General features: G+C 39.6%; 1 protein-coding gene across 1 annotated transcript in view; it reads left to right on the top strand.

Annotated features, from left to right (window-relative positions):
* Nucleotides 1-27,852, top strand: part of LOC104686955 (amyloid beta precursor protein) — a 172,991-nt gene that overhangs the window by 76,006 nt on the left and 69,133 nt on the right. The window contains exons 5-6 of the mRNA XM_039550395.1: nt 9,578-9,777; nt 20,575-20,742. Of these exons, the coding sequence (XP_039406329.1) occupies nt 9,578-9,777; nt 20,575-20,742 (368 nt within the window). The remainder of the gene's footprint in view (nt 1-9,577; nt 9,778-20,574; nt 20,743-27,852) is intronic.

Here is a 27,852-nt window from a genome sequence, read left to right as displayed (position 1 = left end):
AGAAATAATTCATTTAGGGAGATAATGTGGAAGGTATTTTGCAATATAATATTTCAGCTAATTGGTCAGAAGTTTACACCATCTTGATTTTTGTGGTAGAACTGTTAGAAATTGAAGTCGTTTTATATCTGTTCTAAACAGATCTATCTATTAACTGAAAATGATAACAGATCTATCTATTATCTGAAAACTTCTGTGTTTTTATAAATATTTTAATGATAAAACTTAATCACTTGTATTTACAGATTAAACTAAGGCATCTCTGAATTGTATAATATACCGTATAATTGCATAATGTTACTGCTTATGTTGAAGAACTGTAAAAGTATGTACTCCTATTTGCATATTTCATATGCTATTAGCATGGTCTGTGTCTCACATTCTTATTAATTGGGTTTGTTGCTTGTGTTGGCTGCTACTTAATACTCAGCTAGCTCATGATATATATTTTTAATAACAATTTTTAAACTTTTTCTCTTGGAGGTGAGGTTGTTAAATTAAAATTCTGAAAGCATAGAAACACCAGAACAGTAATGACTAGCAAGACTGGTAAGTGCTGGATTTCTTCTTAGGACAAGAAAAGTTAGAATGGAATTGATGAAACAGCACATTGCTTTAAGAGCTAATTGCAGTCATGCTGAGCTGGCAAATCCAATCACCTTTTCAGTGTAAAGCATTAACTGAAGTGATGGATGCAGCTCTGGGAGGAGAAAATCAATCTAATTGAGGAAGTGATGAGTAGAAGATAATAAGGCTTTCCTGACCCTTGATGAAAACAGTTACAGCTGTGCAGGCTACCTTTATGTCTTCAGTGAATGTTGAGCTTGTTTCAGGAGGCATCAAAATTACACATTTGGTAGGAGGTTTACTTGGAGAGAATGGTTACGTTTTTTTGACCTCACAAAAGAGAGCCATCAGCTGCCAGGTTTTCCTTAAGTACCAGACAGCAATTTTATAAGCAAAAATTTTAAGTTGTCACTTATAATGACTGGTGATGACTGAAATGTGGGACAGAAAGTTTAATGTAAAATAATCAGCTTAAGAAACCCTTCTGATAGATCTATGAGAGGTTCTCAGAAGTTCTTGTAGCACTGTGATAGATACTGCCCCATTTCAAGAGCTGTATTACTTACAATGCATGAAAAAATGAGAAGTGAGAATTTTAAACCTGGGCGTTTTGACACATACTGTCACATCAGCATGACTATGTGCTGGAGGATGCATAGCATGATATGGCCTCATGAAGTTATTCAGCAGTTCCTGCTCTGCTTTACCTTTCAGAGATACTTGTGGTCTGTACCAGAAGTAAGAGCTTGGCATTGGAGTGGTTTGTAGGAATTTCAGAATTCCCCCTCTTGTGAAGCTGTACTTTAACAGCACAGTGGACTAAAGGGTCTTCTGTAGTACTTTTTTACCTTTGCCTTCTAACAAAGGCTACGTACTTGGGGTACATAGATAAAACACCAAAAACATCTAGGTTGTTTTTTTCCTAGCAGAAAAAAATCATTGCATTCTAATCTTGAATGCAAATGTTTCAGCTTGATTACATGATGACAAAATCCTTCCTTCGCCTTGGTTCTCTAGTTTGATCACTGTTGATGGAAAAAATAACACTGAAATTCTGACCTGCGAGAAGAAGAAAAGGCTTAAACAGTAAAATGATGACCTGGAGAACTGGATCTATGCTTGTTTCTACCAAGTCTTTTGCCAGGCTTGGCATGCTGTGGCCACCATAAAAAATTTAGTATGAAAGGTGCCCCTTTTTCTTCTGGCTGTGTTAGTGGAGATTATCTGCTCTGCAGAAGTCCTGGCCTCTTGCAGCTGCTGCTGGTGGCAACCATATTTAAGAAGTTTAAGATGGCACATTCTTGAAAAAATGTTATTCCATGTCTTAAATTGAACATCCAGAATTATTGCATGCTTCAGGTATTTTTTTTTTTGTGGTTTTGTTTTGTTTGGAGCTTTTTTCTCAGTTGTAGAACAAAGTTATTCTTCCAATTTTCCCCTGTTGTCCTTGTGTGACAATAGCAAGATGATGAATTCCACAAACAGGGCAAGTACTTGGTTTGGTACAGATTTCACTCTGTCTTCCCCAGATAAGCTGTAGGATAGCATGTTGAAGAAAGAAACTGAGTATTTCATTCTGAGTACAGCACAAGTTTTGTGGAAAGAAATACGTTGTAACAGATCTGGATTTTTCTGCTGATTCTCTAACAGAGGTGTGTAGATGATCTTCCCTCTGCCCTCTTCCATCACATTCACTCTTAATGCATTTCTGCTGTCAGGATTTTGAAGATATTCATTCACTGTCATCAGACTCACAAAGCCTGATTTTGTGTGTTTGCAGGTATGTCTAATTTTTTAGTTTCTAAGTTTCTCTTCAGCAAAAATAATCAGAGCGAGAAAGCATATGGGTTAAATACATTATTATTCTGTTCTCTAAAAGTTACATACTTCTTGCTGAACCCTTCATCTTCTGAAGAGAACTGTCAGAACAGCAACACCAGCAAAGGCTTTGTTTCAGAGAGAAAACTCGGTCAGTTTTGAAAGTTTTCTTGCCTTTCAGTCAACAGGAACCATCTCTGAGATGAAATGCTACCTTGTACATGTGGCTTTTTAAGTAACTCAGCTGTGGAAAGAAATTTCTAATGGTATAAAAGATGTTATTTAATTATGGGGGGAAAGGGTAAATATATCTGTCAGAGGCAAACAACATGTGTTTGGTTTGTATAAGTGTTCTATTTAAAAATTGGATTGAAAGATTCTTAGTGCAACTTTTCTTGTTTTCTACAAATTTAATGGAAACAGGCACATATTTTGGTATTGTTTTTGTACAAAACCTTAGTTACAATAAAAGGAGAGAGAGAGAGTCTGAAGCACATAATTCAGTTGTTTTTTCTGTCTAAGAACTCAGAAACAGCCTTTGAAATAGCTTATTTGATTTTTTTTAATTAGGAAATGTGGAAATAAAGATCATTGCAACCTCTTTGGTAAAGGGAAACAGAATGGAAAATTATTAGAAGTGACAACATGAATGTCTGAAAAATGCTATGAATATGAATTGTCTGTCCCAACTTGCTGTGCAATGGAAGGTGCCCATTTGAGTTCAAACTTTGAGGTCTAAAAGTGTCTTAATAGGTGTTTAGGTGTCCAAATATGGTATTATTTCTTTTTTGTGTGAGATACCCAATTTCCTAACCTAATATAAAATCCAAACCTAATGAAAATAACCAAGGAACTTTTTGAGCATTTTTTGCTTTTGTGGTCACTCAACATGCAGACCAGAAACATTGCTGTGGGTCAGACTTTCAATTCTGTAATTTTCCAGACTTTGTTACCAATAAGCCACTTTAAAAATCATAGATCAGGCATCCGGCATAACCCTTTTCATTCCTGGCTCTGTGCCTAATCTCACAACTGTAGTGTAGTTTAATTTTTGCCCTGCTGTCTATTCCCACCTCCCCAGTGCTTCAAAAAAACCAGATGTCTTTGTTAAAACCCCTTACTCATAGACTTTAAAGATGAGTGCTGAGATCTCCATTTCATATTTGCCTTTGGCTTCCTTTCCTCTCTCTAGCCCATGCAAAAGTACTTTGGTAGGTGTTGCTTAAACCTGCTAACTGGACTCTCAGTATAACGTAGTTACTATACTCAACTTAGTGTTGAAGTCAGCTTGTGTGCCAAAGTCAAATAACAAAGTACAGTGGGAAAAATGCTCATGTGCCAAAGTGCACCATTCAATTAGTTTGTAGTTTAAAGTGGTTCCTGGTTTGCCGCGAATGTTTCGTTAGTGACCATTCAGAGTGTGGTGGTGGGATCAAACTCTGTTTCTGAGAAATCTTGTCCTTTGAAATTTCAGTTTGGAAGAAATTTTTCTAGCATGCAGGGTTTGGAAATATGTTAGGTGGAAAATACCCCTGCCTCAGATGTGCGGATTTGTTGAGGGAGTCTTTGTTTCTTTGCCTGTTAGCTTTCTGATTTTCTTTTAACCAAAAGACTGGTAATTAAGCCACCTCAAATGCACTCATCTTCTTTTCTGGATTCCAAGCATATGTCTTACTCTTGTAATTTGCTTTCTGTTTCTGTTTTGTGTTTTCTCTTAACGCATGTAGAGGTTCACTGTTGGATCTGTTGGTTTCTTCTCCCACAGCTGAAGAACTTTGTGGTCTGGATCTTTCCTATACACGAGGATAAATATGTATCTGTGCTCACCATTATTCTTTAGCTGGAAGCAAAGCTAAGCCCAGGTGGAATACACTTGACAATCCCGTCCCCTCCCAGCAGTCCTGGAGTTCATTCAGAGGAGCTGTAGAGGGGGTGGGGTTTTGTGCTATTGGGAAGCTAAAGCACAAGAGGCTGGAAACTGGGATGATGGCAGCTGCAGTGGTGAAGGTTATGGATGCGTAAATTACCATCAGCACAGCCTGTTAGACTGAAAGAGCACATGCAGGAATTGCTCCCACAGCTGTCTGGAGCCAACGTTAGCCTTGCTCTCTCTGCCCAGGCAGCAGCTTATTGCTGCTGCTATTTGGTTCCAATCCTGGAATTAACTTTCCCCCAGCTATTGGCTCAGCTGTTGGTAGCTGGTAAAAACTGCAGTCAAGATGGATGGGCTCTGTCTGCAATAAAATGCATCTTTCCAGGTATTACAACACCCTTCTTGAACAAGTTTGCATTCTTTCTTTCACCCACTGATGAAGTATATGTTTTTGTTCAAGTTATTTGGCAAAATCATGGTAAAATTACATCAAAATGGATGAGCGTTTATTGCAGACAAGCAGGAAACACTTACCAGTACCGGTAATTAGTCCACAGTTATGTGCTATCCTAAATTGAAAACTTTGCATGAAGTTAGTAGCTGCAGAGACGAAACTTCTTAAAATGTAGCTCATACTCCAGCCCCATTATTTCTGAAACAACATTAGAAAGGAAAACTCATTGTTCTTGTCATCTGTTTTCTGCCTTTGTCATTCTTGCAAGTTATTGGAATACAGAAAGAAAACTTTCATTTACTAATTGTTGGGGAAGATGAAACAGGAAAGCCTTATAAATATGATTGCCTGACAAAAGATTTTGGGAATACGAAAACTATAAGCAACATCGAAATGAAGGCCACCTTTGAGATACCAAGTCTTAATTACTGAACAACTGGAAAACAATGGTATGGCCGACTGAAGGTAATCCCCTCTTGATTGAACAATACCCTCTGCTTGCAGGCAGGTCCAAGGGTCAGAGCAGACCCTACTAGCTCAGCAGAAGGGGTCCAAAGAGTAGTTTTTAGGAGTTAAGATGTAACACTCTATGGTAATATAAGAACTCTTATAGGCTGTATGTAAATGCTATAGGATTTGTATCTTGTATTAGATTGGTTAGTGAAAATTAGAATATTCAGTACAGAAGATGATTTATTGTATTGTAACCAGGACTTCACAGACCACTCCACTCTACTTACTCCCTTACCCGCTTACACTCTTGCTCTCTTGGGCCTGCTCCGAGCTGTGGCTGGCAGCTCTAAGCAGTGCCCCTGTACCCACGCCCTTTGCAATAAACTGCATGTTCCAAGATCTGACTTCAGAGATCTCTCGTCTCCGTCCGTCCCGACCGTCCGACCCACCCAAGCTCCTACAACTAATGTTTTCTTATTTCTTGAACAGCAAGAAGTAACATAGTTGGTTTTCCTTCACTCTCTTTTACATTTCCTTCAGTTTTACCTTCCCGAAAAAACAGAACGATGCATGCTTCTGAGTGAAAGTAATAAATAATACATTGATGCCAGTTCTTACCACAGTGATGGATTGGGAAAAGGAAGATACATATTTACAGGTCCATGGTTTAAACATTGCTTGTAATTACGTACTTAACTGCATACTAGCAGGAGCGGTACAGTGGTTTGTGTTTTAAAACCAGAAATATGCCCACTGGAGTGGTCAGTATGTTCCTGTTTTAGTCGGGAAGGGACTGAGTAGGACTTCAGGCTGCCTGGAGGCCCATTGTGTTTGTGGCATCAGAAATAGGACTGAAACCACCAAACTTCAAATACCCTCTTTCACCACACACAGGACTGGAGATGATTTGTACTAATGACCTGCTGTGCTACTTGGACTCAAGTAGAGCATCATTTCCACGATGGCAGAAATGGATCTTAATATCCTGTGTGTGAGGAGGTTGAAGCAGAAGGTTCACAACCATGATGACCTTTGTGTCCATATGAAAGGGAAGTGCTGGCCCTCCTTGCCAGAAGTCTCCACAGAAAGGAGATGGAGATGTTGGGAGGGGTTGCAGGAATATTCATGGCTATATCAAGCCTAACAATTTCCCTCTGTTATTTACTGCTGAACTGTTAAATTCAGACAATGGCTGAATGGCTTTACAAATCTGTGAATTTGTCAGTGCATCAAGTAATTTTTTTGAGCAGCCTTTGAAAAGTCCTGTCACTAGCACCGCTAAGCTAAGGTGAAATGTCAACAAATTCTTGTAAACAAGACACTACAGTTTGTGCTGCCAATAAAACCTTGGCTGAGGTGGTATTGAGGGAGTAGACAGAAAAAGCTGTCAAAGTACTGTGCTTCCAGGAGAAACAAGACTGAGTCATACTTGTTTACAGAAGAAGGTAAAAAGTAATAATAATAATAATACCAGGAAGCAAGCATGCCTGCTACATTCATTAAATAAAGCTCCAGGATTTCTGAGAAAAATACAGGTATCCACATTCATTTGGTAGTAAATGTTTGCTTGAAAACAGTGGATTTTAACTGATTGCTGAGGTAAAAGTTGTAGAGAAGGGAGATGTGCTGTCTGGGAAACAGCACTGGGGTCTGCTAATTGAGAAATGTAATTGAATCAGAGAATTTAGCCTGGTGGGGAGAAACAGCTCTGCAGGATGCAACAGGGAGAGATTTGTCACCATTTGAAAAGTTCATGCTCTTAATTCCAGATGTTGTAGATGTTCATTTCCTTCCCTGTTTTTCTCTGTTATTCCTCTCACGTGCATTTTCCTTGAAGAAGAGCCAGGGTGATAATAGTGATTAAATCCAAGGAAAAACACCCAATTGTATTTCATCATGTTTCTTGCAAGATGTAGTTCTTTTCCAATCCTAAAAATATGCAAAATCACTTCTGTTTTGGTAAATCTAAATTGGAGGTAACCCATTTCTATTTCCATTGTTCCTTTTTCTTGAAACATGGAATAAAACATAATTTTGTGAAATCTGACCTTTGTGACTGAGTCTTGCAGAATAGCTAGCAGAAACAGGATTTTTCTAGGAGTGATCAAAATTGTAGAGAGACTATTCTAGTAGTATTCTAGTACATTCCTGTGCAAGTGTTTTAGAATATTTTCAGGAGCCTGATCCCATAAACTGATGTAGCCTCCCACCACTTGTGGCTTTTTGTTGCATTCTCAGATGTCTCGTTTTTCAGCTAGAAGCAAGTCATAATGAGGAGGCAGGTGAGGGCTATCCTTTAAGCATTTGCTTCTATTAAGTAACTGGAGAGGGAACCAGGGCCCACTGTAATGGCAGGCACAGCAGCCAGTGGACAAAGAGAATTGTCCTCTTTCATCCCCTCATGGTGCTTTTCACCATCATGCTCCCTAAAAATAATAATAAGAAGAAACAAAACAAACAAACAGACAAAAAAAGCTTGGCCTTCATGATGAGAATTTCATAGCAAAATGCTGTGGACTGACATAGCTGAGTTGATTACTTTTATGTAGCTAAAAAAAGATGGATATTGGATGATGCATGCAAATTATTTTTGAAGTGCCTTCCATGTGACTAATTGACTTTCCTTTGCTTGTTTCATTGGGTTGGTTTTGTTGTCCTTTTTTAACATTATGAGCATGTCAGTATCTGAAAGTGATCATTCATGAGAAAGGAAGAGGAAAAATAATTTGCAATTTTAAAAAAACATGTTGTGTTTGTAGCTTAGGTGAGAGAAAGACAGAGAAGATCTTTCTTAAATGTTGATAGGCATATGATCTGATGCTCTTGATCAAAATTTGGATGTCTTATACTTAGCATGCCTAGTTTAAATGTGCACAGTGAGGCAAGACTGGAAGCCCCTTAACCTGGAGATCACCTGCAGATACTGGACTTGACAAATCCACTTCATTCTTGCAGTTCAAAGGTGATGGCGTCAGAATATAGACATTGTTCAGAAAACAGTTACTTAAAGTGGAAATTTCAGACATAATGAAATTAGTTTTTCAGGGAGAATGGTACAGTGGAGATGGTGAAATTTCCAAGCCAGTTTTTAGAAATCAAGAAAAATTAAGAGAGGAACTAAGTGCCTTTGTGCCTCTTTTTAACTTTTTCTCCTGTGTAAATGGAAACAAGTCATCTTTTATGCAGACTCTTCTGCAAGGTGGCTTTAACCACATATATTCATACAACATACCTGGGTTTTCCCCAGTGGAAAGCTTCAGTATTATTTGAAGTCTCTCCTGTGTTTCTGGAGGCCAGATATTTTGGGGAGAAGGGAACAGGGAAATCATTCTTGTTTGTATAGAGGTTTAACTTGCTCCTAAGTAGTCAGGTTTGTGGCATACAAAAATTTTATCAACATGTTTTAACTTCTTAATGCCCTGTTAAAAAGAAATCATACTGTCTTCCTTTTTGCTGAGTTCACTTTCAGAGTTGTGGTAGGCAACATAATATAAAATGAAGTTGGTCTCCAAAATAAGTTGAAGAAGTTGTTAACTTCACCTAGAAGGCTGTTGAAGCATATGTGATGCTATGAGAAAGGTTTACACCCACTTGTGCATGAAGGTGACAGAAAGTCACTGTGTGTTTGAATATTTAAAGATCATTTATTCATTAGTAGTAAATTTCAAGTAGAAGATCAGAAACAAACCTGAAACCATGCCACAGCTGGGCACTGAGCTCAGGAAATATTTCAAAGGAAACCGTAGCAGTAGCCATAGATTTTTTAACCTGTTGTCTGTATTACTCAGAACTAAGAATGATCCCAGAAGATTCTTGACATACTAATCCACCAAATGCATTTGATAGTCAACTTCAGTATTTCCTCCTGCTGTCCTGTAAAAGTTTCCTTTCCATTCACATAGCGCTTGTAACAGCAGAAGAAAAAACTCCGCAGTCAGTAATTCAAGGTCGGTTCAACACTTGGTGGTAGTCCTCTATGAATGGCACACAGGTCGTCCCCAGGGAGCCTCTACATTAAGCTGTCTCCTGAGTGAGGAGGACAAGTTCCTGAGGAACTTTTTTGCTTCTTTCACAAACTGAGTGCATTTTGTGCAGATTTGTTCTTCTTTCAAAACAAAATTTATTGGTTGATGGTATCATGAAGCGAGCATGTTTACAGTAATATTCAGCTGTCAAAATATGGTATGCTAATGTTTACTCCTTTTTTTTTTAGACATTTCTTTAGCATTTCTTACTATTTGGGACATTGCAGAGTCCCTGATTCTTTATTTTCTCTTTAAAGGGAAGGGAGGGAGTTTGAGAAACAGGTAACTGTAACTGTTTTCCTTACAGAGTTTTTGAATAAAATGTTCTCTCATGTTACCTTGAAGTAATCTTGTTGCTGACACATCACGATAATTTTCTTCATTTAGCGATGATAAGGCAGTAGAAGAACAAGCAGAGGAAGATGAGGAGCTAACTGTTGTGGAAGATGAAGATGCTGATGATGACGATGATGATGGTGACGAAATTGAAGAGACAGAGGAAGAGTATGAGGAGGCAACCGAAAGAACTACCAGTATTGCAACCACTACCACCACCACTACAGAGTCTGTTGAAGAGGTTGTCAGAGGTAAATTCATGAGCATCAGGCTTGGGGCTGAAAAACTAATCCTGCTGCTTTGCATATTTGCCCTTTACAACAAAAAAATGTTCCAAACAGCAAAATACCCAAAGTTGCAGTATTGTTGTGCTTTGGCTCCTGTAATTTGCGTGTTTAATCCCCTTGCCTTTCCCTTTCCCATTATAAATATTCTTTGGAGTTAGTTCTGCCACAACCCTTTGGGTTTTCTGACCTCCAGCCCTACTGGCACACAGATGCTGCAGGGACTGTCTGTCCTTGAAGTGTGTTTGTTGTGTATGTGTAAACAGAAGGGTTGGTTTTATTTTAAAGTAACATTAAATAAAATTCAACTGCCATATTTAGCAAATAGGACAGGAAAGTGTGTATGGTTTATCATGCACATGTGTTACAGAAGGATAGGGACTATCAGTTCCAAGCAGGAGGTCGCATGAGCTGGTTTGGTCTCTCATATTAAGAGCAGTGATGGGTCATTTTTTGTGGTTCTGTTAGATACCAGTTTGCTATGTTTCTTCATGAATTAATAATTCAGTGAAATTAGATTAATTTAAAATAACTATGCAGAAAAATGAACCTAAACTAATGAGTTCTACTGAGTGGGGAAGAAGGAAATAGGAAAAAATAGGATACGTGGAGTGAGAAAGAACTCTTCATTTCTAAAATTGAATTTTCATTTTATTTTTTAGTTATTAACAGGACTGCATTTTAAACTTTGAATTTTACCCTTATTAATGGGCAGCGTAGCAACATATTATTTTTAAATGCCATATTTCTCCTACAATGCATATTGGAATTAATTATCCTTATTTTTCTATTTTATAATACAGTTCAGTCTGGGTGTAAATCTCAGTAAAATAGATCCCAGTATTTCTACAAAGTTTACATCTTTACTGATAAATGCTGGAGATGGTGGCAGGAAATGAGATTAAAGACTACATTTGAAAAGAAAGGAGTTCTGACATGCAGGAGGCAGAGGGAAAATGATAGAAATTGGGGCAGTTGTGAAATGAGGCAGAAAACATCTGGCCTGCCTCCTTTCCTCTCCCCATGTTTCCCCATCCCCTGCCACTGGGGATTCTTGGGACTCCAGCAGTACTGGAGTCCCACATTTTGCATGTGGCAGTGTCCCTTTCTCTTGAGCCATGGTTCCAATGTTTGTCAGAGGAGAGGGTGCTGGCTACAATTTATCATACCAGGGTACAGAAGGATGCCCAGGGGATGCTTTGGAAAAGCAGAGTTACTTGGTTATATTTTTCAGTTCAGTCTACATGGAGCACTAAAGCTTTGCTAAAATCACTTGCAAATGTTTCTTTCTAAGCCTGGCAACTCAGTCTTGTGTGTTTCTGTCTTATATAACTGTTGAGTGTTTTGCTCAGTTGTTGGAGAACCTTTTCAGTGAGGAGGGGGTGGGAGCAGTTTATGTTCAAATCTTTAAACCAATTAAACATATTTCCATATATGAGCTTTTACCGCCTGGGGATAAAACGCCCTGTTCTCGCTGGTAAATGAATATTGAAAGGGAAAGAAAAAAAAAAAAGAAAAAGTACTTTTGATTTTAATGGGATTTTGGATGAGTGGAAATGACAAGTTTGGTAGAACACATTTCTTTACTGAGGGTGATGTTTCAAAGAGGTTAAGATTTATAGCTTTCAGGAAAGTAGTGTACAATCACCTGAATATAATACATAACATGTAAAAGATAAGGTAAACTATTGAAGTGACCTTCTAGAAGCCATTTAGAAATGTATATATTTGCTGATTATGAAATGGTAGCATATTGTTTTTCCCATGTCTAACATTTCCCACCTTGGGTGACTGTGAGGAAAATACGCATTGGTGCAAGTGAGGTGAGGGCAATCTGTTACCAATACAAGTTTTCAGCGCAGTTCTGCTGCAAACCTTTGGGCTTCCTGACCTTCAGCCTTCCTGGGGCACTGATGTTGTAGGGACTGTCCTGGAGAGTAAGTGGTGTCTGACAGAGCTGTACTATGCAATGTGCTTGCTTATTTATTAAAGTAGAAGTGTCCAAATGACATAGCCTTGATCCTTGCTTTTGCTTCCCTTGCTACACACAAGAGAAAGCTGCTTACAGGGTCCCTGTCCTCCCAGTGCAGGCAGCAGATCCAGCATAGGAACTTGTGTGGTTAGCGTCTTGCTGATGCAAACACAAGTTTGTCACTGTCATTGTAAATGAAAGACGCAGAGGGATCTTGTTGAGAACGTATGTGTTAAGAAGTGGTCTTTGGAGACACCTTGAAAGCCTCTCTAGAAGGATTGAAGTGTCAGAGCTTCATTCATGTGGACTGAGCTCTGCTCCAGGCTGCCTTGCCCAAGCACTAGTCATAAAACATACCCTAGGATGCTCTTCATAACCCTTTACAGCCACTTTTATGAAGCTGTAACTAATATTATGTCTTCAGCATTAAAGAACACGGAGTGGGTTTATCCAATTTGAGAGGAGCTGCTTTTCAAATGTGAACAGCTGTTGTAAATCCGTAAGTAAGGATCTAATAGTGGGCTGGTATTGAGCCCTTTCTCTGCCAAATCAGTGGAATGACTGATATCAGCCATAAATAATTAAAAAGCATAAATGCAGTGTTATACTTTAAAGATACTTGAGCTATTGAAGAATCAATTTTTCAGGCAGTTTTATTTCGGTGCATATTTTAATGAATTGTGACCAAAATAGTAATAGTAGAATCACTTATTTTCAGTGAAAAGGAAATTAGTCTTGCCTAGAGAATGAGAAAGGTCCATTGGCAGGAGGGTAGTATTTTCATTCAGTTTCTGCAGCAACCACATTTCTGTGTGTTTAGTAAAAAATGTGGATAAACTTTCCATAGCCCAGTATTTGCCAGTATTCACTTTCCTACCTTTTGTTAGAGATCATCTTTACTCTCAATTCATATGGAGTATAGCAGCACACCCTGTTTAAACACTTAGATATGCTCTTGCTGGGCTTCAGATGTTAAGTCCAGATAATTGTGGGTCTGAGATTACAGGGATTCAGATGGTGAAATTAGTGTCAAATCTACCTTTGATCACAGGGAGATGTTAGCATTGAATTTGTGCTGAAGAAAATATGGCTCATTTATGAAGCCCTGCTCTTGATTTTTGTCTCTGTGTGGAGCAAGGGAAGTGACTCTGCTGGCCAGGATTTAGGCAAGGGAGTGGTTTAATTTCTGCTATCATTGCCACAGTGTCATGGGTGTTGCAGAGCTACTTCTGAGGATCCAGGCTCCCCGTGATTTTTCCAGTGTATGATGGACACAAGCAGGAGCACTGCTTCCCCCATCATTGTTTCTGCTGTCCTTCTGCACAGGACAGCAGAAGGACACAGGAGGTGACAAGAAAAGTTAGTCTCTCTTGAAAGAAAAAGTAGTTTTCGCTTAGTGCTTCCCATCAACATCACAGTCAGATCTCATTAGAGGAGAGCAGCAGGGTCAGCACAACAGTCTGGCACAAAACACTTGGCAGCTTCTCTGCACACCTGCCAGCAGATGTGGGGGAATTGGCAGCATCAGCCTCACCTGCCTCCTCCAGCAGTGTAATATTGCCCTTTATCAGTTGGTTTTGCTTTCTCTAATTCAGCTGGATTTCTTTAGACAGTTAGGGAAAAATCTAAGCAGTGCTGCTTCACGTGACATTTTAACTGTATTTACAGTCTGGAGTTGCAAGTGAGAGACCATATGCTGGTTTCCTAGCAAGAGAAAAGTAGCCTGATTTTGGTATGGTAGGTTTTAGTGTCATTGATCCATCATGAGTGGTTTTTTTCTTAAGATTTTTAGCTGAAAGATTTAAAATCTATTCAGTGACTTCTACCATATATTCTAAAGAAATGGACCTGATTAAAAATTAACCCTGATTGCCAGACCCATCAGCTGGGAATTTTGGGACAGTATTAGTAGTGTATGCTACATTAATTGGGTTTTTTTCTACTCCGTAGCTTTGCCCCACTTTCATGGAATCATAGAATGGTCTGGGTTGGAAAGAACCTTAAATATCACCTGGTTCCAACCCCCTGCTATGGGCAGGGACACCTTATTCTAGACCAGGTTGCTCCAAGCCCTGTCCATCTTGGCCTTGAACACTTCCAGGGATGGGGAGTCCACAGCTTACCAGGGCAACTTTTCTTCTTTAAAAGGTTGTCATCTTTGTACTGCAGTAGTAGTTCCTTGTTCTTCTTCCTTGGCTTCAAGACTATACAGTATGCTTTATTTGGAGAGATATGATGTGTGATTGCATTTCATATCAAGAAAACATGATTGGTTGCTATATAAATAGTATACATTAGGGTAGATCCACTGGAGTTTTTTGCTATGAGATCTTCATTAAGAATGATCATCTGCTCTAATTTATGAACAAGAACTGATAAAATTAACCTAATGGATTTTCATTTATAGCTTTTAATTAGGCATTTTAATTTAAATTAAAATTAAATACAGCTATTCCACCATAATATAATACTTTATTATATGTTGCAATTGGAGGAAATCTTCTTTAAAATCTGGTGATCTTGTTGATGCAGACACAACATACTATTACCTTTTTGGGTCGAGGGCAAAAGTACTGAAATACTAAACACAGTTTAGTATTATTTAATGTTATTTTATGTAAAGTTGGAAGGTGGAGAGTAATTTCATTTGAAATATATCCTGCCAGAAAAAATTACCAAGAATCTGTTTCCCTAGAGAAAATGTCATTTTATTATACTGAAGCAGTAATTAATTGCATATTTTTTTGCTGAAGATTTTGCTGTATAAAAAGACTGGAATGCTTTTCTGGGCTAATCCTCATATTCACTGTTATGCCGTGTTAGCAGAATTATGATGTTATGTGGAAATAGTACCTTTTCTAAAACACATAAATTCATGAAACTGTATTGACCTAGATTTTAAAAATCAGGCTGGGTTTTTTGTTTGCGTTCTGGCCATCAGTGGTAACTTAATGGCACATTAGTTCCAAGTGTAGTTCTGTTGTGCACAAGAAATAGAAAATATATTTTCACACATTTGTTCCACTTCAGTGTTATGAGGCTTTGTATTTTAGCTAAGTATACCATTAATTTTTTTTAATATTCTAAATATGCCCTTGCAATAGCTTAAGAATAAACATTATAGAGAGAAATTCGATCTTGATTACACAGGATGGAAATTACAATTTAAGGGTATTTAACAGCTTTAGAGGAGCTGTCCTCAGTATTGCATTGAGAAGTCATCATTTTGCTTTTTTTTCTCTGTAAAAAAGCATTTTAGCAATTGTGTAGCTTGAGCACCAACTTTAGTCCTAGAGCATGTGCCAGCTTCACAGCTGTCTTCTCCTAATTCCAAAAACATCTTTTGAAATTAGCTCTTGTCTTCGAATACTCAAACTAAAATTTGGTTGCCTCTTCTAACTATATATTCAAAATGAGGAAGTTTTGTTTCAGTGAAATGATCTTCAAATATTCCCTTTTGATTGATTGAGTAAAAACAGTTGTGCCTTTTTAGAACACAGAGTATAACTAAAAGAAAAACTGCATTTGCTCTTGCCTGATTTTTCTCAGCTAGTTTAAAAATAAAGACTAATATAGAGGCATACATACTAATATCCTCAAACTATAGCTCAATTCCTGAAGATATGGAAGCCAAAATGAGTCCAGTCATGATATTTTGTATACTAGTGCATGAAGAAGGGGAGCATATATCTCATGATACATATTTGAGAGGTTCATTCCTTTGGCCTCTCTTGCAGTTACCAGTTATTTACTCTGTTCTTTAGCAAGATATAAATGGTAAAATAAAAGATCTGATCCCATATACTTAAGCAACTGAGTGTTTGAGGTCCTCATTGAAGAGGTGTTCAAGTCCCGTGTGATTGTTTGAATTGACAGTTTGAGCAGACAGCAAACACACACCAGGGCTAGTGGGCTGGTTCAGACCCCCAGTATGATTTAGTTGTGTGTGCTTTTATATCAGCTTCAAACGTGCAGGACTGGTAGTACAGAAACGCTCATCAATACAGTATATTTTCCATACCATGTCTATATTTTCCAAGACCTTGCAGTATTTATAAGCCTTTCTTCTGTAGCATTAAAGTAAATACGTTTCTCAGAGGTGTAAACTAGACATGGGAAACCAATTTCCAGGACAGGTCAGAGTTAGTAACCTAACTCCTCCTGGTGGTCCTTTTTTTCTTAGATCTCTTCAAATTTAATTTCTGATTTAAGGTTTGGGGCTGACTGCCAGCATTAAATGAGCTTAGTTCTCATGATCACGTATATAAATTCATACACTGGAAAAATATTGAGTAAACTTGATATTTACAGTGATAGAAATATGTAAATGTAGCTTTAATTCTTCTCCCTGTTAGAAGATAAAATTTTATTTCCAATTCCTCTATTGAGAATGTTGTAATTAAAAATTTAAGTCCCATATGGAAAAAAAAGCATGGAGTTGAGATTTTGAAATAAAGCAATTATAATTTCACTTTGATTTGAAATCAGTTTTCTTCAAGTAGCAGGAAAAAAATGGTAATGAAAAATTTAAACTGCCATTCAGAACCATATTTTATATTTCCCTCTGTAAAAAGTGATCATCATAAGTATCTAAAATGTTTGCACATAAATTCTAATGAGTTCTACTTACAGCATTTTGGTAAATGAGTGCTTATGGAAGTACTTCGTATAGAGCCAGTATAAATCAATGTCCACATACTTGAAGACTGTATTTCCTAGGGTGCTGAAATCCGTGCTTTGCAAAGAAAAAATAACACAGTCAGTGCCAGTGTTTAATGTAACTGGTTAGTTTTCAGTATTCAACTACTTAATTTAAAAGCAAATCAACAAGCTTTGCCACAGCACTGTCCTTCAGGGAGTGTTGCTGGCTTGGTTAGAAACAACTGGGTTTGCCCCAACATGCTGAAATAAGTACAAGAAGCATGGAATGGGGGAAATTGAATTACGCTTTCCTGATTATCTCAAAAGTAATTTGTCATGTCTAATGTTTTGGAGAACAAAGATATTAGCACCTGTGATTTAGGACACAGGATGAGAGAAATTTGAGTGTTGGAGTAGGTTGATTTGGAAACTCTGAAGGGTCTAACAGCAGCTGTTCATGAACCTGGGTTGTGGCAAAGGCTTGTCCTCTTTAATTGTATCCAATTTCTTGAAACTCAAGGCAAAAGTTTGTCTTTGGAGGGGGAAGTGAGCAAGTTCCTCAAACAAAGCAAAGCTCACTGTTACTGCTGTACTGGATACAAGTTATTTGTGGTATTTTGCACATTTGCAAAAAGTAACTCATCTTTTGCCTCAGTTTTCAGCAACAGAATTAAAATAAGAAGCAAAGACAGCTTTTAATTTTTTGGTGAATTATTACAGCTGGTGGTGAGGTCAGCGGCTCTGACCCAGGAAGAGGTGACCGGTCCGGGGAGATGTTCCCGAAAGGAATCGCCTTCCCGAGGCCCGGTGTCTTCCCTCAGCTGCTGGCAGGAGGGCCCTTGCAGAGGCTGTCAGCTCTTTAGTGATTATCAGCTCGTGATTCCAGCTCAGCTCTGCAGGGCAGCCTCCAGGCCAAGCCAGACCAGAGAGAGAGGAGAGGCTCGTGTGGCTGGTTCTGCATGGAAGGTAGCTTTATTGTTGGTCCCCTCCGGCGAAAGGGAAAGCCAGGGACGAGAACCCTCTCTGAGCCACAGGGGCCAGAGGGCTTGCTTTTATAGGGATACAGGGGATCAGTAAAGGACCAATGGATTACAGAGGATCTGGGATGGGTACAGGCCAATGGGTTACAAATGATCTGCATAGTGTCTCCTAAAGGATTGTGGGTCTGTCTTTTCTCGCTGTGACCAAAGTGGCTGCCTTTCCAGGGAGTCCTGCTGGGCAACTGCGAAATCTCTTACCTCAGCAGAGATCCGTCCAGGACAGGGGCTGGGCATACCCCACAGTGAATCATTTAGCAGTGCATGCTGCCTGCCTGCTCCTAATATCTGCTAAAATACCATTGTTACCTCTCATAGACATTAATTGCTACACTTGGCAGCAGCAGAAGGAAAGGGAAGTGGTGGTTGGATTAACAGCCTGAGAAAACCTGTTGAGTTTCCAATCTCAGCACTTCATTTCCCTATCTTCTCAGCTGAGGTGTTGCATCTGAGAACCAAATGCGGTGGCTTTTTCTTTTAAGGACAAGTGATGGATGGGGATATAGAGAGGCATGGGAGGAGCATCTGGCCCATGAACAGGGGTGATGGGACCATTGCCCAGGAATAGAAGCTAGTTTAAAAATGTACCTTTGCCCCAAAGCAGAGGTGGAGGAATGCTACTCTGAGCCCTCCACAGAGAATGGCAGATAGGGGTGGTGACACTGGGAAAGGGATGAATGACAGCAGTGACAAGTTTCCTAGACTGGACTGGCACCACTCTTCACTCTAATAGAGCCGTCATGAAACAGTAAACCAGACCACTGCCCCCTCTCTTGTTTATTCTCCATTTAGGTCATAAACATTAGAAGACAATAGAGCATTTCTCTCTGTGGTGACCTAAGTACCATGTAGGTCTCACCAAGAGCAGTAGGTTGGCAGTGCAGGCTGGAGGGAAGGATGTCCCTTCCGTGGTGGGAGGTGACAGGTCAGGCAGGAGGCCTGGCCATGGCCTCAACGTGGGCTGCAAAGCTTCAGGCTTGCTCTTTTTAATGTTACTCTGTGGTTTACTGAACACTTGTTCAAGTGCATCTTCATGTGTATAAATGACTTAATTCACCAGTTCCAAAGTCCAATCTGATGGACAATAACCTTTGCTTTTGCACATTCAAATCTCTGTTGCTATTTCTGTGAGAGAGGTACGTATAGGAAATTTCAGATTAAATCTGTAAACAGTTTCCAACCTGATAACAGTGCAAAATAAATCGGTTTTTATAGCAAAACAAGTATTTTGAAAGAAACCTGGAAGATGCTTACTGTGTTGCTAGAGGCTGGCCCACAATCAGCATTAAATAAGAAAGACTGAATTGTTGAGACCTTTGTATTTTCAGAAATTACATTTCCTGTCAGTAAAAATTCTTTTAATTGGACATACCTGTCCGTTTTATGTCAGAAGCCAGTATTAATTTTTAATTGACATGTGACAGCTTTTCCAAGACTGTGCAAAGTTAGCTTTTTGTCAAGATTTGACTGTATAATTGGGTAGTATGGCTGGATTTGATTTTAAAATAAATCAGGGGAATTACTTGTATACTAAATATGGTCTATAATTAATCATATGGTAATATACAATTAATTGTAATTAATGTGCTATGCAATTAATGATACTTACTTTGTTTTTTCTTCAAGTAAAACCTCAGTATTCCTTTCTGCCTAATTTCTCCGTACAGAAGTACAGCATTTTTAGCACATCCTTGATGGTTGCATAATCTTGGATCTGTTTCTCTCAGACTAAATGTATGCTTCCTGAAATTGATTCTTGATATTATTTATAGTTAGAATACATGAGTAAGTTAAACACATGTAAAATTGTACCTTTTTTGTATATTTAAGGAAATGTAGGTTGTATTGCCAGTGACAATTGGACATTAAAACCTATTTATGGTTTTTGTGTGCTTTTGAGGATAGTGAATTGACGGATCAGGACAGACACTGAGAAGCAGGATTCTTTGTAGCCAGCATCTGAGAGGTGATGAGCTTGCAGAGGATTTCCAGTGCTGGTGCACTGATATTTCTTCCTACCTTTCAACCCTTAGGAATCTGCTTTCCACAAAATTCAAATTTATGCAGAGAATTTAGAAGCCTCTAGTTTAACGTGGCAGTTTGTTTGCCAGTTAGTGTGTGGGATGAAAGTAAATGAGGGATTTATTGGTGCTTAATATTATGTATATTTGAAACTATTTGTGCAGCACACTGAAAGATGAAACTGGTTTTGTCTGTTTGGAACATTATTGGTAAAGGGCTATACGTTTACATGTGTAATTGGCTGAACTCCAAATTGCAGGCAGAATTTGCTTTGTCTTCCTTTAATTTGTGTGGTTTGGTTCTTCCTTCAGGTTTCCCTGTGTTGCGGGATGTAGGCAGAGACTATGGCAGCTCACAGTGAACACAAGCACAAATAATTTTAACTTTTTTCCTGTATGTGTATTCATTGGGGGTGAGATTTCCTCCTATGGATGGTTTAAGCTATCGCAGTAATTTTATGTATGTGAGCCCTTGAACTGTGAATTGAAAACCCTATGCTGGGTAGCTTGCAAAAGGGAATTTCTTCATCGCTAGCTACATTTAAATAGGTGTCTGAAAAACATTTGTCTTCCACTATAATGCTTAAATGTTTGTTTGTTTTCTTTTGTATAATTTGATCAGGGAGGGTATGTAGACCTAAAAAAGAAGAGAAAATGTGTCTCCTACTTGCAGACGTTTCCTTTCAAGTACCAAGTAAGCTGCTTGGGCAGGGATTTGCCCAGGGCTATCGGCAAACCCCCAGTCAGTTGGTGGTTGTACCCCTCTGGCCTGGAAGCAGATGAAATTCCACATTGGTTTCAAGGCAACACCTCTCAGTGTGTACAGATAAAGTTGCTAAAAACATCAGATATAGTCAGGCTAAGGAGACTTTGTGGCAGGAATCTGAGTCAGTTCAAAATTTACCTTCATTATCTCTGGGGAAGGGTTTTCTATTCCCCAAAATTCCTTCTTGGTGCATCTCCTTCTAAAGCACCATCTTGGTGGATCTCCTTCCCTGTTTGAGTGTGTGGACACAGAGAGACACCTAATTAAGAAGCCGAGACGATACCATTTCCATGCTAAATGTGGTTCCTCCGGGTCTCCTGTGACTAGAGGTGTGCTCTGAGCAAGCCGAGACTGGGCCATGCCGCGCGATGATCTCCCGCTGGTACTTTGACGTTGCTGAAGGAAAGTGTGCACCCTTCTTTTACGGCGGCTGTGGCGGGAACCGGAACAACTTTGACTCAGAGGAATACTGCATGGCGGTCTGTGGCAGCATCAGTAAGTGCCCTCCACAGCTCCCGCCGTGTGGGGAGCGGGCCTGGGCTCACACTAACCCCAGCCGCGGTCTGTCCACACCTCTGCTCACCACTCAGGCTTCCTTGGCCTCTTGCTAACCTGGCATGGTAGTGGGTGACTTCTTGGCACTGTAGGTGGGCTCTGAGTAGGGGGCTGAGAGCTTAACACCTCCTCAGGCGAGGCTTTCGCACCCATCTTCTCTCTATTCTCTGTCAAAGCGTACTGACGTTTCATGTGTCTGTGTGTGTGCATGTACAATGCATGTGCAGGAAAAAGCACAAACTTTAGGGGAAGCCTCAGGTAAGTTTAAAAATATCTCATAGTTTTTATAGTGTATTCCCTTGTATTTCTGACCTTTTTTTTTTAAGCAAAAAAAATTAGAATGCGTATTTCCAGATTTTTTTGGCTTTGTTTGGTTTTAGTTTGGTTGAATTTTGTATGTGTTTGCAATGAAAAGGAGACAAATGAAAAAATTTGATTTTTTACATTTCCCTAAGGGCTGTGGTGCACTTGTGGTGAATCATCTCCCACTTACGTTAACTCAACCATATGTTTTAATGACTGTTTTCGCTGAAAAAGGATGTTTGCACTGATTCAGAGTGGTGGCTTTCTCCACCATGCACCATTGAAGCTGATAAATTAGGTGCTAGTTTTATCAGATGGGTTCTGTTTTGAGAGCCTCTTGTACACTCCTCTCCCAATGTGCCTTGCAAGCAGGTACTCCTGGGAGAGCATCAGCTGACATTTACACCTGACACATTAAAGAGTGAGTACATGTCTCACTGCCCTGCCTGTTCACAGGGCACAGAGGAGCAGAACACAAGCAGCATCTCAGGGCTCCTTTTAGTAAAATATTTTCCAAAATTGGCCTAGGAGCATTTTTTAGTAAGTAGGTTAAAGGGTTCAGTAAGGGTTAAAAATGCACACAAACAAATGAAGAGCCTTAGCAAGGGTTACTATGTGTGTCATGGAGCAGAGGAGCTTACCTGTATTTTACTGGAGCAGAAGCAAGAGCAGTCTTGGAGGCAGGATTGCTGCACTGATGCTCCAGCTGCATTTTATCTCAGCGTCTTCTAGAGCTGTCCATGGCAAAGCTCCAGGGAAGGGACGTGGGGAAATCTGCCATGATGGGAGTGAGGAGGATACTTCATGAACTGTGATCAGCTTCTGCAACAAGACAGAAGATGTAGTGAAGGGAGAGATCTGTGCAGGAGGTTGGAGTGAGGTCTAATGTATTTACTAACAGAAGAACATTTTGAGCCATTCCTGTGTTAGGTAAGATATTTCCAGAGATGCAAAACATGATTTGTCTCTGCATCCTCTCTTTGGGAGGATAAATTATCTTCTCTTCTGCTCAGGAGATTCTGCTCTGTCTAATGGAAGTTGTTGTCTGTCTGGGTGTTTTTTTCCTCAGATTCATTTCAATAAAACAATGACAAGACTATTACCATTTCCATGATTCTCTTGGTTTATTTTGGAATTCCAAATTTTTGGTCTAAGTAATTTTCTCTTTAAGGACAATGTAGTTAGGCTGAGTACTTGAGCTTGCTTGACTTTATTTGTGCAACTCAAACTGATTTTGTATCTCCCGTAGGTTTTTTTCTCCCTGACTTTTTTTTCTTCAGTAGGTTCTCAAACAAGAGTTGAGTCTATGCGGATACACTTTCCAAGCTATTTCAGTTACATTTTTATTACTGTATCCCGCAGCCATAGGGAGGAGAGGAGAGAGATCCAGCAGGCAGGAATTGTGCAGCAAGATTGATTGATTTATTTATTTTACAAACTCTTTTATAGACTTTTTTCTTCATAGTCTAATTGGACGAAGGATCAGCCACCTCCCTGGGGTGATTGACTAGAATCCTAAAACATCCATTGTCAAAATATTTTTCTACTGTACCATAAACAAGGCTTTGCAAGGTTGCAGGTGTTCATAGTTTGTAGAACTCTGCTACTATCTTTGTGAGGGAGAAAAGTATCTCACAGGCTTAGAAAGAAGCAAGAAAAACTCTTGCTAGCAGCGATATTTGTATCCACATATTTTCATTCCTGGTTTTTAATGTTATGTCAGTGTATTCTATACCCTCACCTATACACCTGTTATTTCTATTCCTGAAGTAACTTTTTTTTCTTTTCCTTTCATGTACTGTTTCAGTCTCACCATGCTGTTTCTGCTTATTCTTCGTATTTTTGCTGAATAAAAATTGTAATGAAAATAATTGGAAGTGCTGAATGTAGTAAGTTTCACCATTGAAATGATGTCTTATGTTTAGTACTAATCCAATGTTGCTGAAAGAGGTAGCACAGACACTACCCTCACCCCAATCTCACAGAAGAAAAGAAAAACAGTGTAGAATAGTTTTTCCATCAAGGCCACTTCTGTTCTCTCCTGTCATTTTTCCCCCCGTCACCCTTAATTTAGTCTTTCTATTTGATCTTTGTGCCTCCTCCTCACTTCATTATTATTAATGTATTTATTCCATTCTTTATTTCTTTTCTCTCCAAAGTTCAGATTGTTGTTGCTCCCTTGTGTCCTATTAAAACAAAAATCAAGCCTCTATTAGGCAGGAGGCAAGATGAATGCTAAAGCACATCTTTCCTTTGTCTAGCTATAGTTTGCTTTTCAGGATAAACTAGTGTTGGGGTTTTTAAGAGACCTAGTTTTTTTCCTGTTAAAGGAATTTTCCCCCATTCAGTTACTAAGACGATAAATCGCCGGGTACTTAAGAAAAGACAAAAGGGCCTGGCCACCTTTTTGTTTCACCTGGGTGTGGGTTCAGTTCGCTCTCAGCGTCCAGAGAGAGGAGCTGCGGAGAAAGGAGCTGCTGGTTCCTCTTCTCGGCCGTTTTTTTTCCTTTTCTGCTGGAAACAACGCCGGGATCCCAAAGCCGCTTTTTCTGCCCTGCTGGAGGCCGGGCTGTGGCTGCCCTGCCCCGCTGCTGCTTCGAGCTTTCGCTACGCTGTAGCCCTGCTCACCCTGCCTGCCTGGGCCTCCGTGGGGTTTTCCCATCTGGATACATCTCGTCTGCCACCCGGGATTTGTGCTCGTCCCTGCCGCTCCAGCCTGCCGTTCCAGCCTGCTGTTCCCGAGAGCCCGGGATCGGCTGCCCAGGGGTTTGTGAAGCCTTTGTTCCATCCCTTCCCGGGATCCCAGGCCACCGGTGCCGCGTGCTCCCCGAGCTCGCTCCGGAGCGCCCCCTGCAGCCGCGGGGGAACCATCGCACCTGCCCTGCTCACCGGGAGCCGCCAGCGCCCCTGCCAGCTGCGAGCGGAACTGCACCCGAGGGGAAAGGGCCCGACAGCCGAGAAGGCTGGGACTGGGTTTGTGGTTCTGTTTGCTGTTACTGCCATAGTTATTGCTGTTTTGTTTGGCTGGTTATATATATAATAGTAAAGAACTGTTATTCCTATTTCCTACATCTTTGCCTAAAGGCCCTTGATTTTCAAAATTATAGTAACTCAGAGGGAAAGGGGTTACATCTGCCACTTCAAGGGAGGCGTCTGCCTTCCTTAGCAGACACCTGTCTTTCAAAACCAAGACAACTAGTTAGATTGTACAGAGTAATACGAAATAGTGGATAGCATTGGGTTTCAGTTGTGTAGTGGGCAAAGGGTGAAAGTGTGGGATGTGAGTCAGGTTTTCTGGTAATGAATTGGAACTGGACTGAATCAAAATGTGAGGAAGTCCTGTTGTCACAAATACCCATATACTGCAAAATCAGAATACTACTATCCTGAACACTTTTTCTTAAAAAGCATGTTTTATTCTGCTTTCTTGCTGAGTCTCTTTGCCTTGATCTGGAAAGTTTGGTCTGTCCTTTTGTGCAAAGCCTTAGACTGCCTCCATGTTCAGTGGATTTGACTGGTGCTCTGCCGTCTGACTGAATGATTTAACTGTTGGGTAGGAGCTATTGCTGTAATATTTTTTTTTCATTTATCATCCGACTCCATGGAAATAGATACGTAATTGCTTTAGAAGTAGTAGGCTTTGAGGATGATGTTACCAATTCCTTCAGCCTGTCAGACAACATGCTCAGTCTCTACTGATTTTTATTAAGAATGTTCAGTACTGTCTGTGGTTTCTGTTCAATATAATGATTCAAACTTCTACTATGTGACTGTCCATAATGGCTCCTTTGAAGTCACAGAATCTGTCAGGGGGTTAATTTGGATTTAATGGCCTCAGAATGAGTATATATTGACAAGAATAAGCAAACCTATTGCTGTCATCAAAGGAAAGATTTCTGTCTTGTTATCATACTGAAAAGTAATTTGTTGTACTAATTTTTTTACTTGTCTCTTAATTGTTGCATTTTAAACATCCTTAAAGCTACAGGAAATGTATTTTTTTAAGTGAGTACTATTTTGAAATACATTAATGCTTAATTCTTAACTTGGGGACTTAAAAGCTGGGAAAATCCATTCTCTTAAATGTGCTTCGTTTCTCAGACAGCTCTCCCAGCAGCTCCTGCAGCCATCAGAGCTGAGCGGAATTCATGACTGTCTCGGTTTGAGACAAGTTTAGGAGGAAATGTCCTGTAATGAACGTCTCCTCGTAAGAAGGCAGGTTTCAGCACTCCCTCCCCCACAGATACAAAAGGAATTTCTTGGATGAAAGTGAAAAATACTATTTCTTTAACAAGCAGAGTGCCTGCATGGCACGCAGAAAAAATGAGTAACTGTTAAAATATTAAACCTCCTCGATGTGGAGGAAGCTGCTGGATTCAAAGTTCTTTTCTGTAGCTGGCTTGGCCCCTCCCGAGTTCTGAGGCCAGGATGCAGTGTCCCCGCAGCCTCCCTGCCAGTCCACAGGGTCCGATGATCTGGTTCTCGGATTGCAGCTAAGCTGAACAGTTCCAGAAGAAAAAGAAGAAGTTCCGGAGGATTTCAGTGTGCCAGTATGGGAACATTTCTTGCCTCAGCTAACAGGCTGGCTAAAAGCACAAAGGTGCTCCCTCAGTTCTGCAGCGGTGAGAACGTGGGGGGAGTGTGTGTGAGTCCTTGAACGCAAACTGCACTGAAGAATTCACTCGGCTTCTCTCCCTCCTCTCCTGGACCCAGTTTAAAGCCGGGGGTCCCATTTTTGGGCATAAAGCAGTCAATAGGAAATACAGTATTATCATAAAATCACCTCAAGACAATAATACCGTGTTTTCATTTGTTCCTCATTCAAAGTGGGAGTGAGTTGTATTCTGGTGGCACAGTCAGTTTTTGAAAATTTTGACATATCATTAAAATGACCTTTTATAAATAGTTGTGGGGTTTTCTATGATAGTACTGAATTTCTGTGGCTCACAACAGAGGGAACCAGCAGGGTTCAATGTTGTCAGTTCCCTCCTTCCTTGCCATAAACCCTGAAACTTAGCAGGAAGTTTAAATGTTGACACATGCGGTTTTATTTTTGGTCATTTTAAAGCACTATCGCAGGTTTTTGGGTGAATTTAGGTACAGTAGTGTTTGTTCTCTAGACTAAATACTGAACTTCCATATTTGCTAAATCTTTTGGTGATTTTTAAGTGGCAGTTACTGTCCACTTTAATTTTTCTTCAGAGGTGTATTGTGAATAAAGATCTGTACCTTTTACAGCAGCAGCTTACAAGATTGTACTTCTGTTGCCAGTCATTTCCTTTATCCATTGTTTGCTTGTTTAGGATGTTGACATGTCCCTTGTTAGCAAGAAGTAAAATGTTTTGGCAGCTAAACTTGCATGCCAACTTCCAGTGTCTAAGACATTAAAGAACTGTGACTTACAATATCATCTATTCAAATTGTTAATTTTGACTACAACCTTTAGTTGTAGGATGCAAGTGACTAATTCCTGTTTTCACAGTTTGTTAGTCTATATACATTTGCACTTTTATTTCACCTTTGAACCACATATGTACTGGACCTTTTAATAAGTAAGTGCGTGAAGTTTAGGATTCAAAAAGGAAATAATGCAAACGTTTTCATATCCCAGAGTAAGACTACTACTAATTTCAAACACTAAGAATTTTATTAATATAAGGTATTGTTGTAAGCAATGTTTACTGTAACTTGTTTTGCTGGATCTAACCACAGCATTTTTTGTTTCGGTTCTTTTTACTCTCTGGAACTTGATGACTCTTGTTTACAACCTTGGCAGAAGTCATGCTCATGAAAATACTTCTGTCTTGGATTTGTTCTCATTTGATGCAACACGTGAAGAATTTAACATTTTTTTCCTCTTGTAAATATTTAAACTTATGGTAAGTTGAAAGAGAATAACCTTGCAGCAGAGTATTGCAAAGATGCTTGAGGAAGTTTTGCTTTGGGGACCTGCTCCCAGTCATGAAGTGCATCAAAGAACTCAGAGAGGCGTGATCTGAGCCATTAATGGATGAATTTCGAATGGATATCAGCAAGGCAAAATTGTATTTGTCAGGGTTGGTGAAAAGGAAGTTGCATTCATGGAAGGCCTGGTTGCCAGGTTCTAGCTGTGCACGGGTAGGAAATGTATCTTGAAGTTCTTACACAGGAGGCTTTTTATATGAGAAAATTCAACTTAAACCCTAGTTTAGATGGCAAGTATCACCTTTAATTAAGGTAATGGATCAGGAATAATAGGAGTATGGTATGTTTTGTTGGGTGGGGTTTTTTTCTCTCCAAGGAGTCTCTGAGGGATTTCACTAAACTCTTTCAAGCTGCCTGTCGTTTGATGCCATACCAACTACTTAAATTCTAACATATTAAAGGAAAACAGAAGCAGTATGTGCAAAGTAGGGGTTGGATATCACTGCATAGTGAGGGAATTCTTGCTCACTTTGCTTGAATTACCCCAAGTGCACTACCAATGTCACAGCTATTTCCTAGTTACCCAACAGCAATGGCTGGCAATTAGTGCAAGCTTGCTGATTATTTCCAGCCTTTGTGAGGAGTTTTTTTAATCAAAGTTGTTACAAATAAAGTAACTATCTGTGAAGCCAAACTGTCACTAAGGGAGGAATTTGAGGTATTTCATTAGGTACTGTGGGGTCCATAAGTACTTTAAAATGGATTTGCATACACACTTATGTGTTACAATTTACCTTTTAAAAATAAACTTACGTACAAAGCATGTAACTTTGCAAGGGGCTT

This window comes from Corvus cornix, chromosome 1, assembly GCF_000738735.6.
Source record: "Corvus cornix cornix isolate S_Up_H32 chromosome 1, ASM73873v5, whole genome shotgun sequence".
Taxonomy (NCBI): domain Eukaryota; kingdom Metazoa; phylum Chordata; class Aves; order Passeriformes; family Corvidae; genus Corvus; species Corvus cornix.
The sequence above is the reverse complement of the archived record's forward strand: the minus strand, read 5'-3'. Positions and strand labels throughout refer to the sequence as shown.